Genomic DNA, 16,393 nt, shown 5'->3' on the forward strand with positions numbered 1-16,393 from the left:
CAGAGAGATATCGGGTGGAGGGTGGGTCACAGCAGAGCCCCCGCCTTAGAAAGGTGCTTTCCTGGGCTCAGCGCCTGCTCTTCACGTGCCTGTCAGCTGGAGGCGCCCTTGGCCGGCCAGATCCCTGCCCGCTCCCACGGGGAGTGAGCCCTTCAGTGGAAACCTGTGTCACACATACAGAAAAGCGCCCGGACCACAGTGTGCGCCTCAGCGCGTTCTCACACATACGGGCAACCCTGTACCCAGTCTCCTGATGCGGTTTACCTTTTTGTCGTACTATTCACCTCCTGATGATAAAGACCTGTCCTTGTACCTGCCGACCCCAAATGGCCACTGGTCACATGCTGTGGCGCTGGCAGCCCGTCCGTCTGTGTCAGCCCCTCGCACCCACAGATGCCATGTGCAACACACACGCGCGCGCGCGCGGCACGGGGACCTTCGCCATCTAAGTAGGTGCAGCGCCAGGACGCAGGGCGCTTTGGGAGTTTTGCCTCCTGACTGTTGGCTTCCTCAGCAGAGTGGCCGGGAGGGAAGGGGAGGCTGAAACCCATCTGTGTCCTCGCTTGAGAGCAGGAAGGGCCCTCATGGGGGGGGAGGGCGAAGGGGGGATAAGGGGCTGCCATGTACAAATGGGTGTCTCCTAGATTTCACTCATTCAGTATCTGCCCATCTCTCAGAACACTCGACAGTGATTTCTTTTGTCTTTTCTGTTTTTTTTTTAAATTAGCTCTGTACCAGATATGGAAACAGACTTTAACCGCAGGGAGTCAGAAGGTTGGGAATTGGCCGGTGGTTTTGTGAACTGCAGGAAAACGCTCTCTCCATCACTCCTAAAACAGATGGGCTGATGCCCTCACGTGCTGGTGGCTTTGGTCCTCGCAGACTTTCCTGCTCACATTGTCAGAAAGGTGACACTTGGCACCAGCGTCCTGTTGCTCTTGGCGGTGCAGGGCACATCGCCCACCTGTCCCCTGGCCGGCCACTGCAGGGTTCCTTGTGCTGGGGGTGGGAGGGTTGATCTCCCAGAATGGCCCGAGCTTCTCTTTTTGTAACCTGTGTTTTCTTTCCTTATGCAGGTGAGGTCTGTGTTATTTACGTATCCAGAAACTCCACTGGGCTCTTACTTTTGTGAAATGTCTTGGCCGCTCGCTCACAGCGGCCCGCCCTGCTCACGCGTGTGCCTGTTGTGTTGTCTTTGCAGCCGGAACCAGCTGTCGGCCCTGCCCCCCTGCCTGTGCGCCCTGCCTCTCAGAGTCCTGATCGCCAGTAACAACAAGCTGGGCTCATTGCCGGAGGAGATCGGGCAGCTCAAACAGTTAATGGAGCTGGTATGTGACTGATCCTTAAGATGCTCTTTTTTTTTTGCCTGTTTAATCATCGTCTATTGAAGTTGCCAGAAAGACTCTTTGCTAGGGTTGGAGAAAGAGGAGCCCGTGGAGATGAAGATGTGAAGAGCGGGAGGACCACCACTGGCGGTGGTGGGGCAGACACGGTTCCTGAAAGTTCCAGGTTTCCTGGAGTTTACCTGTCCTTACGTGTACAGGATGCCATACGCTCATTAGGTTTTTCTTTCTTTCCACCGTGGAGATAAGCTGGTCATGAATTACAGACCAACTGGAAAAATGATGTACAAACAAGTGAGCAGGCCTCACTTTGTGAACGTATGTAGTTAGGTCACGAGGCAGAGAGAACACAGTACCCCGGTTCTGTGAGGACTGGGGCCACCGTGCCCCACATGAACACATCCCCGGGGATGGAAAAGCAGGACACGTTACAGGCAGGCAGAGAGAGGCGTTGTGTGCGTGCACCCGAGAGTCAGACCCGCCGGGACTGCAGCTCCTTCTGTCCTGACTCAGCTCCTTGCCTGGTTTCTCAGGAGGGGAAAGAGCGACTCCTTTCTAGACTCCCATGGAGCTCAGCTGGGCAGGTGTAGAGGTGAGAACGAGCCATCAGGTCAGCACCTAGCGGTCACGGTGCGTCCTCCAGGCTGCATTACTTCATGCTGAGCTCGTGTGTGGCACAGAGCTGACCACTGTGGTTCCGACCTTGAAAAGGACCTTCCTCCAAGTGGGCGCCCGTCCAGAACACGGATGGCCAGTAACTTCCCCCTTGTGTGCCTTCTCCAGCTCATTTCTTTGAGTCCACCTGGACCAGTGTGGTGGTGGCCGGGAGGCCCAGACTGAGGGCTGTGGCCACTTTGTCGTGTCTGCAGCGAGGCGTGGCTGAGGGGGACAGCACCCGAGTCCCTCGTGGATCAACTGTTACTCGAGTTCAGAGACCGCTGACTGCTGTCTCGTACTGTTGAGTCTAGACTGTCGGAGGCAGATGTTTTATTTATTTATTCATTTTTTAAAAGATTTTATTTGTTTATTTTTAGAGAGAGGGGATGGGAAGGAGAAAGAGAGGGAGAGAAACATCAGTGTATGGTTGCCTCTCATGTGCCCCCTGCTGGTGACCTGGCCCACAACCCAGGCATCTGCCTTGGCTGGGAATGGAACAGGTGACCCTTTGGTTCTCAGGGTGGCACTCAGTCCACTGAGCCACACCAGCCAGGGCCAGAGAGGTTTTAAAGGGCATCTCATCCAAGGTCTTGTCATCTTACCAGATGAGGAGACTGAGGCGGGAGACAGTGAGCGACGTGTAGAACCTCAGGCTGGCGCGGCTAACTTGGCACCGGTGTTGCATCCCCTCACTGAGCACCGTGCAGCGGGAGGGCAATGATGCGAGGGGAAATGCCTTCTTAAGGTAGCTACACTTCAAGAGAAAATTAGTTCTAATGCTGTACTTTAACCCAAGGTAGCCACGGTATTATGTCAACATGTATGCACTGTAAAGTGAGTGGGATATTGTGTATTCTTTTCTTTTTTTGCATTAAGTCTTAGAAGTCCAGTGTGTATTTATACTTACAGTGCTTCACAGATTGGACGGGTCACCCTTGTCCTGCACAGTGGCCCCATGTGGCCAGTGGCGACCACCCGACTGGGCGGGGCAGCCTGTGTTCTTTCTACTTTATTGCCCCTGTGTGTCAACAAGCCTGACCTTTGTGAAAAGCATTGATTTGTGACGTCGGTGAAAATCCAGCCCGTGGCCATTATTTTACCACAAAGGGTAACTGGCCTTGCTTAAGGTCACAGACTAAAAAAAGATCAGTTTCCATCTGTTCTTATTTATCTTTAATCTTTTTCTAAAAATAGTAGTGTTACTGTAGTTAGCCACATCCGATGATTTTTTAGCCATCAATGGGAAAAAAGTTCTTGGGAGAGCCTAAAGCAAGTGTAGAATTACGTGGGCAGCTTCTGTTTTCTGCTACGAAGTAACCAACTTCTTAAAAACACAAGGGCGCCCCCCAAGCATCCAGGGCACCCTGCCCACCCAAGTGCTGATAAAAAATCTCTCAGCTTACGGGCTCAGCATTGTTGAACTCTTTTGGAAGAAATACTCTTAAATTTCTCAAATTTTAGACTCAGTATCCTAAACTGTGTTGTAAACTCTGTTTTCTTCCAAGTATAAGTGAGGCATTCCAGAGTCGTCGTTTGCTTAGAAAGCAAATACAGACACAAAAACACAGTAGCCGTCTACCAGAAAGGAGTTGTCCTTTCTAGTTTTTTGAGAGTAATTGGAGTTGGAAAAAAATATCTTACCTTCTTTTTTTTTTTTTTTTTATCTTCACCTGACAACATTTTTTCACTGCCTTTAGAGAGAGGGGTAGGGAGAAAGGAGGGAGTAAGAAACATGGGTGGGCTGCCTTCTTGAACATGCCCTGGGTGCAGGCATTGAACCAGCCACCTGGGCGTGTGCCCTGACCAGGAATGGAACCTGTGACTTCTTGGTCTACAGGACAATGCTCCAACCCACTGAGCCACTTTGGCCAGGGTTGTCTTAGCTTCTTCAGTGTGCCACAGTTATCTAAGAATCTTAAAACAAAAAGCATTGCTCTTCAGAGATTGGTGTGCCCACCATTTGAGATTGTAGCAGGGGTGTCCAGCCTTTTGGCATCTCTGGGCCACAGTGGAAGAAGAGTTGTCTTGGACCACGCATCAAATGCACAAACACTAACAAAATGTTTTAAGTGAATTACCGGCTTTGAGCTGCATTCACAGCCGCCCTGGGCTGCATGGGGCCTGCGGGCTGCGGGCTGGACACCGCTGTGAGGGAACATTGAAGAGCCGTGGTCCCTGCTTCTCCGAAGAAGCCATTCAGTGGCACGTCTGAGACGTCCTGTTCGTGAGTCCACACGAGAGGCCTGGAGAACTTGCACGATCTCAGCTCTGTGGAGCGGGCCCCCGGGAGGCGTTGCTGATGGGGACGATCTAATGGGCACTTGGAGTTGCTTCTGCACCTTTGTTCCCCAGTGTGGAGCCGCACACACCCATTCGTTGCTTTGGGCGCCTGTGTACGTGTGTGCATCCCGTGGTGGGAAGAGAGAAGGCCTGGGCTCTCCCCCAGCACCGGCTCTGCGCCTGGCGCTCTGCCGGGTATGGGACGGCTTATTTCATACAAACTCGACAGTCTCCCGGCAGGGCGGGTATTGCGTCTGCATTGTTCAGACAAGTCTGAGTTTTGTAAATACTGCGCACCCAAGGCTGTGCCGCTCCGGAGTGGTGGAGCGGAGGCGTTGAACACCCACGCCCTTTCCACAGCGCCGCATGGCTGGATGCGCCGTGTCTTCCTCCGCGTTGCCCGCCTGACCCGGAGTAGCGGCCTGGGTTGCTTTCTTTGGCATCGCTGGGTTCAGCTGGCAGCGATGTTCCCATTAACGTTGTGGCAGGTCGTGAGCAGCTGAGAGGAAATCGGGGTGTTACCAAACTGGGGTGTGGTACAGATGGGCCGTGTCTGTCAGAAAGACCCCTCTCCGAGGACCCACAGCCAGAAGGAGGCTCAGCAGACTCCCTTTGGATCAACTGAACCTTGTTTGACTCATGAAAACCATGCTACCGTATTGGAAACTCTTTGCCACCAAATCATGCCTGAAAGATAAGGGATAGTAAATATTGGGTAAGAGATGCTGTATGAATGCCATACAAGGAGGGGGTCCCACAAAACCCGGAATTTAGTTATAAAAATTGTATATTTATTCTCATATGTTTAAATTTCAGTCACCTTCAAGTATATTCCATTTGATGGAGTGCACCCATTGGAACATTTTTCTCACTGCTCAGAACAGTTTTGAACTCCTCGATTTTGATCCCTTTTAGTGCTTCTGCTATTTTTTTGTTTCACCTCTTCCACATCGGCAAAATGTATCCCTTCGAGGACTTTTTTCATCCAGGGACATAAACAGTCTCTTGGGGTGAGATCAGGTGAATAGGGAGGGTGGGGCACAGGGGTCGTGCCATTTTGGGTCAAAAACTGCTGACCACTCAGTGTGGTGTAGCAGGTGTGCTCACAAATCACCCATCATGAAATGGGCAAATGTGTTGCAAGAGTCTTCAAAACACACTCACTGAAGCCAAACACGGCCTCTCACAACGACGCCAGCTGGTCCACTGAGACAGGTGGGTTCTGAGAACACTCACCTAGTGGGGGAAACCTGTACTACAAGGGGCCTGCCCTCCAGAAGATAATTCTAGTTTTTTGGGGGTCCCCCCTTACCTGTTATTAACAGACAGCCATGAAGGCAGCCACATTTAAGATAGAATGCGATACATAATTGGGGAACATTACAGCGCATTTACTGAAGGATGAGAGTTTTCTTACCGCTTCCCTGTGTGTGCTCTCATGCTGGGGTCCGGAGACAGTCTGTTTCTGGTTTGGGCCTTCTCCGCTCTGTCTTCTCCTGAGTCACGAGTGTGAAAACTGTCTCCCAGCTCTCACGTCACGCGTGAGATCTCAGCATCACTGACTCGGAACCTGCCCTCACAGCCAGAAAGCGCACAGGGCCTGGCTCAAGTAGCAGCTGAGTGGAAGGTGCATTTCGGGGCCCTGGCAAGACGCACCCCTTTTTCTTCCCTTTCCGTGAATGTTTGGTTGTGTGGAGAGTTGGCATTCAAGGACTGGTTATAGACAGGGACTTACTGAGCAGCTTCTGGTGGAAACCCCTTCTTCCTCGTTTTTATGCGTAGCATTTCGATCTCTGGGGCAGGTAGTGGAGACGTAAGTTCACAGACCGGCCATGATCACTCACCCATCTGCACACTCTGCAGACGGCTCCTGTCCTCTGGGACACGTGGAAACCCCTGGCTTGTTCAACGCTCCTGTTGCTCCCATTTCTGCCTTTCTTACGAAGAGCCATGGGGTGGGACGTGCCTTTGTGGACCTGTGGAAGTAGAGTTTTATTCTGGAAAGAGACATTTAGTAGGTCTTGAGAGGTCTTAAATCTATCATACTAGCAGTTGCTTGTAAAAGTCTTGGGAGTTTATTGTACTTCTTTCCCATTACCATTTATCCCCCTTATACCCACCTCCCCCTGCAATCCCCACACTGTTGTCCGTGTCCATGAGTCAGTCCTCTTTCCTTTTTGCCCCATCCCTTCACCCTCTACCTCCCCCCTCCCTCAGCTGTCCTCCTGCTCTCCATCAATGAGTGTCTCTATTTGGCTTGTTAAAATCTCGGAGTTTAAATGAATATACTGTTTTAAAAACAAAAAAAGTTCTGAGTACAGGCATTGAGGTTCCTTGATCGCCGAGAAATCAAAATGGACGTCACTGCTAAGTCAGCTAAGTGTCCACTTTCAAACAAAGTCTCCTCATCATTTCTGATGTGGCAAATGGATTTTCCTGATTTTGGAGGGAAATCGGGATTATTTAATCTCCCCGCTTCTTCTTCGTACATGGCCACAGAGGGGTTAAGACATTTACCTAAAGTTACATTGATTCATACAGAGACTTCCAGAAAAGGGGCGTGGCCACCTGATGGGAGGCTAATGGTAACTGCTTACATTTCCTGTCGGAACATTTGTGTTTCCTTCAGTTAAAAAAATTAAAAAAAAACAACTAGATTTATTACAAAAAGATGTCTGAAGCGATGGTATCACCACACCGAAGTTTTTTAAAACCGGAGAGTGTGATCGAGAGAGCCCCTTGGAGCACCATGGGCTGCAATTCCTCCCCCACCCTGGGGCCCACTCGCACCAGGCGATTGAGTGACAGCCAGCGGAGACCCGCCCCCTGACACAGTCTCGTGCTGGTTTCACCAGGGCCACCCCCCAGCCGCCCTTCCGGTCCTTTCCACAGTGTTCCGCTCCGAAAGGGAGCGCTGCCCATCAGTCATCTCAGGATCGACCCCGATGTTTTAAAACCCTTGCCATTTGTACCTTCTAAAGGTAAGTTGGCAACTATCATGTAGTTAGCAAAAGTGTATTGATCTTCACCGTGCATTTCATGCTTCCAGAGACTTCTTTTGCTCCCAGGAGGGCTCTGAAGAAATGTGGTTACATAGCAGCAAGGTGGAACCAGTGGAAACCAGTGGAAAATAAGTTTGTCGTAGCGAAACCTCTGTTTTGTTTTTTATCCGTATGACAGACTTGAGCTGGCCGGCCCATCCAAACTTTAAGATTGACTTTATGTTACTGTGTAATAAGTGGGTTTATTTCTGTGTGTGGAAGAATAGAATTAGTAAATATTTAGGGCACGTAAGATGGTTCATTTTTTGGCCTATTTGTAATACTGGAACACTAAATATGTGGTGGTTTGATTTCACTGAAGCCTGGAATAATTTCCTTTCTCTAATACATTGCTTAGGGCTAGTAGATAATTCAGAAGGAATTCATTTGGCAATTCTAAGCCACTGAAAAATCAACACTATTTTATCTTGGGCCAACTGTGGACAGATGTACCCTACAGAACCAGGACATTCCAGGGATATTGCTTTCAAGTTTTCTGAATGGAATATCTTATCCCCAAGCATCTCTGATTAGCCTCTCTTTCCTCCTCCTCACTCCCCAGCTAATGAAGACATAATAACGAACGAGTTTTATTTTGTGACAAATTCAGAACCTCTTAAATTCGGCAAGTTTAATGACATCTGCGGAATAGAGTTTTGCTCAGTTTTCTACAATGTGGACGGTGTAACAATGACCAGTCTTTGTCTCACCCGTGTGCTTGATGTGCCTGGGCGTGTTTTCCCACGGTTTCGGCAGGACAGGAAGTAACCGCAGCTGCGCAGGGAATTGTTACAATGATTAGACCTTTTGCCACCTGCCCTTCAAAATGCGAACGGACACTCGGACTCTGGGTTTGATTGTCTTCAGAAGTCTTGTCCTGTTAAGTCAGAAGGAAAAACTCCCTGTTGGCATTATGTGATGTCCCGTAAAAAAGAAAAAGTAAATTGGTGACCATTTTCCCTGCTGATAAATAAGTATTTAAATATAGTTGAGGGCAGTTGATCTTCGATCAATCTATGATGCTAGAAAATATATGTTGGATTACCTTATGCTTAGAGAAACAGGATACCCTAAACTCTGGCCAATCAGAGGGTACTGAGCAAAGGGCTAGATGATGAGAGAACACATGAAAAAATGGCATAAAAGTTTCAGGTGATTTCATGCTGCAGATGTGCTGCCTAAATGTATCTGTCATCTTTGTTCTTTTCTCTTCCCTCTCTTTTGTTTTTAAGAGAAGGTTGCTTTTAAAAATCATGTCCTTAAAATGTCTTTACGTTGTCAGTTTCATGTAGCAAATCTGTGAGTCCCCTGAACTACAAAAGGGTCTTTCTCACGCTGTCACTCACAGACTTACAGAAATTCGTCTTCATTGTCAACTGCATAAATTCTTTCCAGACCAGAGTTGGCACATAATCCCCACTAATTCTCCCCCGGCCCCCAAACATCAACAACACGGCTTTGTGAGTCCAATAGAGTGACTGAATTTCTTTTGTTTCTGGGGTTTGCCTGTGCACTATTCGTATGAGGGCACTTTTAAAGCAGAAGTATGTTTGCAACATTACTTCTTTTGGGTAAAGCAAAGAGAGACAAAGCTTTCAGTGGAGGATTTCATTGACTTCCGTGACCCATCCAGCGCCGTAGGAATCGGGAAGAGAGGTGTGTGTTTGCTGTTCACGTCTCGTGTCTGCAAGTACATTCAGAAAGACAGACGCTTTCCTGACTCACCGAGGGGCCGAAGTGACCGAGCAGATTTCTGGATGTCCTAACTCTGGAATCAGTCCCATACACATTTATGTCGCTGCAACTGTGCTTGTCGGTGTGTGTGTATGTGTGTGTGTGTGTGTGTGTTTAATTACTAGGGATGTTTTTCATAAAATTTTTTGTGACTTTTCTGGGCCAGGAGTGATGGTGCAACAGCCAGCTTGGGGGTCATGCCAGTGAACCGTTAGTGCTCCTGACCCCTCCCCTCCCTCCACCCCCACGCCTCCCTGCACCCCCAGCTCCACAGCGGAGTACAGAGCAGTGCGCTGGGCTGACTCCAGGGCATACCTTCAGCCTTCACAGGTTGCGGCTCCATTCCCTTTGGCAGGAGCAATATTATTCCTCTTCATCAAGTGATACTCATTTTGTGTCCTCATGACCTTGACGGAGTAGCAGGCCCCCCGGCAGGTGGGATGGGGCTGGAGGGCAGCAGTCTGCTGTGCTGTGTGGGGGCTTGCTTTACGCAGAGCCCGGGGTTTCCAGGGATTGGTCAGTGGTGCCGTGTCTCATCTGGAGCAACCGGAAGCCAATCGATTTCTGAAACGAGGCTTTGCTGCCTTCTACAGGGTGGGGGGGGGACGACGGTGAAAGAGCGGGTTTTTGCAGGTTCAGCAGCAATGTGGGATAGTCAAGGACTGGATCCCACTGGGATCGTTCATGGTCCAAACATATATGTGATTCTGCGATACCAAGTATGTGCAAGAGATTGGGCATGTGCGTTGGAGCAGCTGGTGGTCCCATCTCTGAGGCAGAAGGAACGGCAGCATGATGGGACGGCAGCGGCAATGGGCTGAGACGTTTTATCCAAAGTTTACTGGTGTAAGGTAAGGACCTTACACCTGACATTCTGCTTGGCACCTGGAGGCTGGCGTGAATAAGACATGGTCCCTTCTGTCCGGGAGCTCGCAGATGTTGAGGAGAAGAGGAATATTAGAGCAGATGAGGACAGTGACAGGCTCTGTTGCACCCCACGGAAGAGTGGTCCGGTCTCCTCCTGGTGACTGCATTGCAGTGGGAGGGGGCGGAGCCTCAAGCAAGGTTTCAGGGGGAGGCGGGGCTTAAATTCAGTCCTGAAAGATGAACACGTGGGACAAGAAGACAATACTTGGGAGACGTACCAGACAGGGCCGGAGGCTGAACAATCTTTGGGAACAGGTTTTGTGAAACAGCTGGGTGCCCACTGGGAACCGCAAGCAGCCCTGCTGCAGTGCGGGGGCAGGAGACGAGGAACAGCGTTCGGAGGGGCAGCGCTGGAGAAACGCACAGGCGCCGGAGCCCGGCCTCGTGCGGAGTGCGGGGGGCCGAGCGTGCAGAGTGCGGGTCCTGTGCGGTAGGTAGGTGAGGAGCTGTCCCAGGTGTTGAAGCTGGTGAATGACATAGTAAAATGTACACTGGGTGACTCTTCTGAAATATATATTTTATTTCTTTAGAGAGGGGAAGGGAGGGAGAAAGAGAGGGAGAGAAATATCACTGTGTGGTTACCTCTCACACACCCCCTACTGGGGACCTGGCCTGCAGCCCAGGCACGTGCCCTGACTAGGATTCGAACCTGTGACCCTTTGGTTCACAGGCTGGTGCTCAATCCACTGAGCCACACCTGCCGGGGCCATCGTATGACTTTTTAGTCTGGGCCGGATGAGTCAAGGGAAGAGAGTGAAGCATGGAAACCAGTCTGGAGACCGAAGGCTGCCCTAGACCAGTGGAGTTGCCGTGGTGAGGGGTGGAGAGCAGGGTGGAGCTGCCAGAACCATGAGGCAGAGTGGGAGGAGGGGTAACAGCAAGGACATGTGAGATTTAAAACGTCGTGCCTCCGTTGTGCGTCTGTCAAGGGGTGGGTCCAATCAACAATTAATAGAATATCAGTCCTTCCCAAGCAAGGAAGACAATCCACACACCCCACAGGCGTGCTTGTAAAATGTAGGGAAGGTGTTCAGGTCCAAGGTTGACCTTGATCTCACATGAACTGTGCGTCCAAACAATGCCTGGATGTGTGGCGTTTTCTGCTGTAAGACGTGAGTGTTTAGTAAGGGGCAGGGCGTGTTCTCTTCTGGTTGGAGGTGCTGTGGGAGGGTGGCCGGCCTTGGGTTGCCGATGGTTTCCACGTGCTAACCTGGCACTCGCAAGCCTCGGACAAATGACTGAACCTTTCCGAGGCTCCATGTTGTGATCCGAAGACATCAGGGTGGTCACGCTGCCTCTCGAGTTTCAGGGGAGAACGAAATGAGACGGAAGCCTGTGAATGCGGCCGAGTGGCCACGGCCTCCTTCTTTTCCGATTTCCTCTCCTCTCAGAAGGGTTCGGGGGTGGCTGGCCTTTCCTTCTCGTCTCCGAGCTCAGCCTTCCCTGGCTAGGAACCTTGGGGACCCTCAGGGGAGTCTGCCTGTGCCGCCGCCCTCGTAGTGTTTGAATCCCTCGCGGGGATGTTGCTGGTGCAGCCCGATTGCCCAGAAATGGCATTTCTCAGTCTCTCTCTCTCTGCTCCCGGGCAGGACGTCAGCTGCAACGAGATCACCGCCCTGCCGCCGCAGATCGGGCAGCTGAAGTCTCTGCGGGAGCTCAATGTGCGGAGGAATTACCTGGAGGTGTTACCGCAAGGTAAGCAAGACGGGGCGTGTGTGGGGCGGTGGATAAAACGGGAGACCCTGGCTATTTTTTGTTTGCTTTGCTGTTTGCGTATGCCTGTTACTGCCCATTTTAATTGTCACATGCGGACAACAGGTGTGTCCTATTCAAGCCGTGCTGTTAGCCAGCGGGCACAGCAGTCAGCCATTCCCCTGCAGGAGGCTGCGTGTGTGTTTGCACGCGTGTGTGTTTGCACGCGTATTACTCTGCTGGGGCTCCCATGACAGAGCACCGTGGACTGGGCGGCTCACACAACAGAAATCTCCTTCCTCACACTTCTGAAGGCTGGAAGTCTGAGATTAAGGTGTCGCCCAGTCCGATTTCTCCCAAGGCCTCCCTCCTTGGCTGGTAGACGGCCGTCTTCTCCCAGTGTCTTCACATCCTCTACTTTCTGTCTGTGTCCTCATCTCTTCCTAGAAGGACACCAGTCCTATTGGATTGGGGGCCACCCTAATGACCTCGTTTTTAACTTAGTTCTTCCCTTTGAAGGCCTGTCTCCAAATACAGTCGCAATCTGGGGGTCAGAGCTTCAGTGTAGGAATCTGGGGGCACACCACTTGGCTCACGACAGGAGGCAGCGTGCATTGTCGTGGGTATGGACCTGTGATGTTCTGCAACATCACACCAGCCGCGTAGTTAGTGTGCTTGGTCGTCCTGCAAGTCTGATGGCCAGGGTTTCTTGTTGAGGGGGAACTGGCTGGAACCCCCCTGTGTCTAAATCTGTTCTTCAGGGGAAGGCACTGCCCCTGCTAGAGTGACACTTGGACTAATGTCACTGGAAGTCTGGGTGACTCCCGTGAAGTCCCTCTCATGGCCCTGCTCTGGCGCAGACTCGGGGTCCTGCCGCCGTGGGCCTCTGCAGGCATGCTTCTGACACGTTGTGTCGGCATCCAAGACAAAAGATAGGTTTATTCAGAAATTTCGGACCATTAAGAACTTCGACAGTCAGCCTCGGAGGTGGTCGTGGATCTGAATTTCATGCTTTGGGATTATTTGGATCTCTATCAGGAATGTGTCAGAAGGGCGCTGAATGCATTCTCCAAAACACCCTCTGATTTTCAGAGGTCACATCCATGTCCCCAGTTTTCATCGGAGGACACTGGGCTTGCCAGTTTCACACACGTGGTGAACAACACCTCAGAGCACAGCCACAGACGGGCTGGGGGCAAAAAGAGGTTTACCACCACGCGCCTGCGAAGCAGAGCTTATTCATGTATTATCACTAATTATTGTTATTTGCCATACGAACAACTGTCAACCTTGACCCTAACCTATATTTGGTGACAGTTGGCATTTGGTTAATCTGACGCTGATGCTGCTGTTTTGAGAGCCGCTCGATTTTTATTCTGTCCCTGCATCTCAGTCTTTGGCTTGAAATGCTTCATGACCCGGGGCAGGAGAACGGTGCCGAGGAAAGGGAAAGGACTTCGTGAAATGAAACGTGCTGTACAGATGGGTGGTTTGCTGCCTGCCGTCTTCTCTTTCGCATGCCGACTGGCATTTTAAAGAAGTAGAATTAGAAATGGTCTCTGTGTATAAGTTGATTACTTCAATACTTGAGATGACATGGCATAAAAATACGGATTTTTTCCTTTTGTCACTGTGTGGTCCCCCATTTGAATGTTCGCAGTTGTGTTTCTTCGTTTGCGCAAGTACAAAGGGCAAACTCTTCCCACGTTTATCAGCATATAATCTTTCATAGCACAGAAGAAAACGCTCATTTCAATGTCAGTTCTCAGGTTAATCCCTGAGAAATCATCGCAAGTCATTGCATTTTTTTCAAAAGGAAAACATAATTTAATTGTTTAACAGTTGCCTGTGATAGTTTAGAAGCGTGTGGGAAGTTCATCTACAAGACCAAGACGTTTGCTTCTCTCACCATCCCCAACCCTTACCTTAAAAGCATTCCTCTCCCTGAAAAGATTAGTTACAAATTTCTATGCTTTCCATAATTGTGTTTACTCAGGGTCAGTATTTTAAAATTCACTCAAAGCTAAAACATCAGTGTACTCGAAAATCTTAAAAAAAAATAATTTCCTGACTATCCGGTTTCCTTTTGCTTCACTCTGGAGAACTCCATTAACAAAAGAGCATTGAGGATGCTTTCAGGCCGCGAATTTAAAGACTTTCTGCATTTACTTTACTTATTTTTCCTCCTGGAGTGCCCCTTCTCATATGCTTTCCATCTGAGGAGTGGAAGAAAATGTCTTTGGCCTAATTACCCACAGAAATTCAAGTACAATGGGGACTGTGTTTTGTTCTTTCTGGGGCCAGAACTGACAGTGGATTAAAGTAGCTGTTCGTTGCCCTTCTTTATCAGAGAGAGAAAAGTAAGATTCCTTTTTTTTTGTTTTTCCTTACTCCCTTTTTCTGCTCTGTTTCTTTTGAGCTTGTCTGGGCTGGAGTTACCATTTCCCCCCCCCATGTTCTTGTGAAACACTAAGAGGGTCGCTACCATTCCCACTTGATGGACTCGTAGGGAACTTCCCCGCCCCGCTCCTGCTCCGTCAGCTCTGCTTTTGCTTTAAAAGGTCTTCCTTTTAGGTGGCAGAGGATTCCTGAAGCTCTAGCATCCAGGTAACATTCACCACTGATTTGCTAACCTGACTTTTGTGAATAAAGTTAATCATCACAGAAGAGGACTGATGTTACTAAAGGTTACAGCAAGGAGCCAGTCTTCTGATACATAACCCCCCTAATTCTTACCCATTTTAGAAAGAAACTGTGAAGTGGAAAGGGATCTTCCCCCTTTTCACCCCGCCCTTTTTTTTTTGACTTTCGGGATCCCAAACTGTTCTCCAGCTTCACTTACTCCCTCTCTTCTCCGCCTCCTGCTGCTCCATGCCTTTGCTCAGAGCCCTCACGAGGACCAGCAGGTGCGGAGGCAAAGCCTCATCCCGCTGTTGGGCAGCGAGCTGGGTTCCAGCAGTGAACTCCCAGCAACTGAAAAAGTAGACTTCCTGATTTCCTCTCACCCAGCCGCCTGGCCTGGACAAGAACTGGGGACCTGCTGAGTCCATGTTCTCCTTCTCCCTTCTTTCTATCATTTTAGCCCCATCCCTTCTCTCTTTAAGACAAAGCCATTCCTGGAGGCTTTATGAAAGAAGGAAAGTCCTTCCCAGCCCAGGACTAGCTGAATTCTGGAGAACAGACACTGGCTGCTCGAAGACTCCTGGTGGAACTCGAACGTAGCATACATAGCTGAGTGAAGCGAAAACCCCTGGTCCTCTAGGCAGCAGAAGGAGGAGGAGGAGGAGGAGGAGGAGGAGGAGGAGGAGCAGCCACCCTGTTCCCCCGCTTACTTCAGGGTGCTGCCTTTGGCTCCTCCTCTTTTTCTGGTTCCTGCCCTTCCTCCTCTTCGGAATCCTGAGCATTTGAAAGCACCATGTCCCAGCCCTTACCAGGTCCAGTAGCAAATGTGGGAGGCCTGTTCTGAAATGGCACCCCTCCCCCCACCCCCAGAGCCTCTTGCGCAGAGATCCAAGTGGTTTGTTCCCTGTTACCCTACACGTTCGGCATGACTTGCCTCGCTGCTGTATGGAGTATGTTTGACTGGTTTCTTGCAGCTGCCGGTGCCAGTTGGAATGCTTGAAATTACTGAGTGCTCACTCTGCCACTGGGTGGGGATTTTAAGCTAAATATAATGTTCTGTTTTGTTGGTGGAGCTACAGAAGATTTTTTAAAAGCAGGAGAATAAAGCCCTATCAAGTTAGGATTACAGGGTTCTTTGCAAAATTCACTTCTTAAAGTGGAGTGAAAAAAACCACGAACGTATTTCTCGTAACTAGTGCTGAGGTCATGCCAGCCAAGATACATTAAACGGATAGGAATATGCTATGCTTAGCGTATTATTCATGTTACCAAGCACTGCTTGGAAACACTGGAAGTTAGAATATGTTTTGTGTGATGTGGCGTATGTGATTGCTTTTACTGTTTAAAACCATCTTTACACAATCAATATTGTAAATATCAAGTATTTCCCGTCCTTACCAGCACTAACAGCAGTTTAAACGTATGGAACTCCCAGTGGAAGGTTCCACCTACCCTTTGGGTGCAGTGCTACGCCTGTTCGCCTGCACTCACTCCTGACCCAGGGCTTAATTTTGCTTGTGCTCAATGACGTTTCTCCTGATACGCAGACAGTGAATTTTTGAACGTTTGGCCATTCAATCGTGTTGCTTTCTGAGTTTCTTTCTTTTTTTTTCTTTTGTTCCTCTTCTTCCTCTAGAGCTAGTAGACCTTCCCTTGGTCAAGTTTGACTTTTCCTGCAATAAAGTGCTCGGGATTCCCGCTTGCTTTAGACAGATGAAGCAGCTGCAAGTGCTCCTCCTGGAGAACAACCCTTTGCAGTCGCCTCCTGCGCAGGTGAGGGGCCGGGCAGGCGGGCGGGGTGTGCAGGGCCGCTCCGGTGACTGGTGATGGTCTGTGGGGTAGTGCGGCGTTCGACCTGATGCTGAGCAGGGACAGTCCCCGAAAAGGCGAGCCCTTGGGTGCATCCGACGGCAGTAGGTTGCCTTCTGCCACCTCAAGCCCACGGACCGGCATCGGGTTCACTCTCCTTCTTAGTACTGCAGCCCAGTTGTAGCCGATTATTTTATTATTTAGACGTACATTTGACACTTTTCTGTGGAGTGAAAAAGAGTCATAGAGTCCTTACTTTAACATTGGCTGGAAAGTGGAGCTTGAGCA

General features: G+C 50.0%; 1 protein-coding gene across 4 annotated transcripts in view; it reads left to right on the forward strand.

Annotated features, from left to right (window-relative positions):
- Positions 1-16,393, forward strand: part of LRCH1 (leucine rich repeats and calponin homology domain containing 1) — a 149,691-nt gene that overhangs the window by 86,208 nt on the left and 47,090 nt on the right. For all 4 annotated transcript variants that reach the window (XM_037129495.2, XM_037129501.2, XM_037129510.2 and 1 more), the window contains exons 3-5: positions 1,202-1,328; positions 11,572-11,677; positions 15,933-16,069. In XM_037129495.2, coding sequence (XP_036985390.2) covers positions 1,202-1,328; positions 11,572-11,677; positions 15,933-16,069 — 370 coding nt within the window. The remainder of the gene's footprint in view (positions 1-1,201; positions 1,329-11,571; positions 11,678-15,932; positions 16,070-16,393) is intronic.

The sequence above is a fragment of the Artibeus jamaicensis genome, unplaced genomic scaffold (genome assembly GCF_021234435.1).
Source record: "Artibeus jamaicensis isolate MK-2021 breed Jamaican fruit bat unplaced genomic scaffold, CSHL_Jam_final contig_415, whole genome shotgun sequence".
Lineage (NCBI taxonomy): Eukaryota > Metazoa > Chordata > Mammalia > Chiroptera > Phyllostomidae > Artibeus > Artibeus jamaicensis.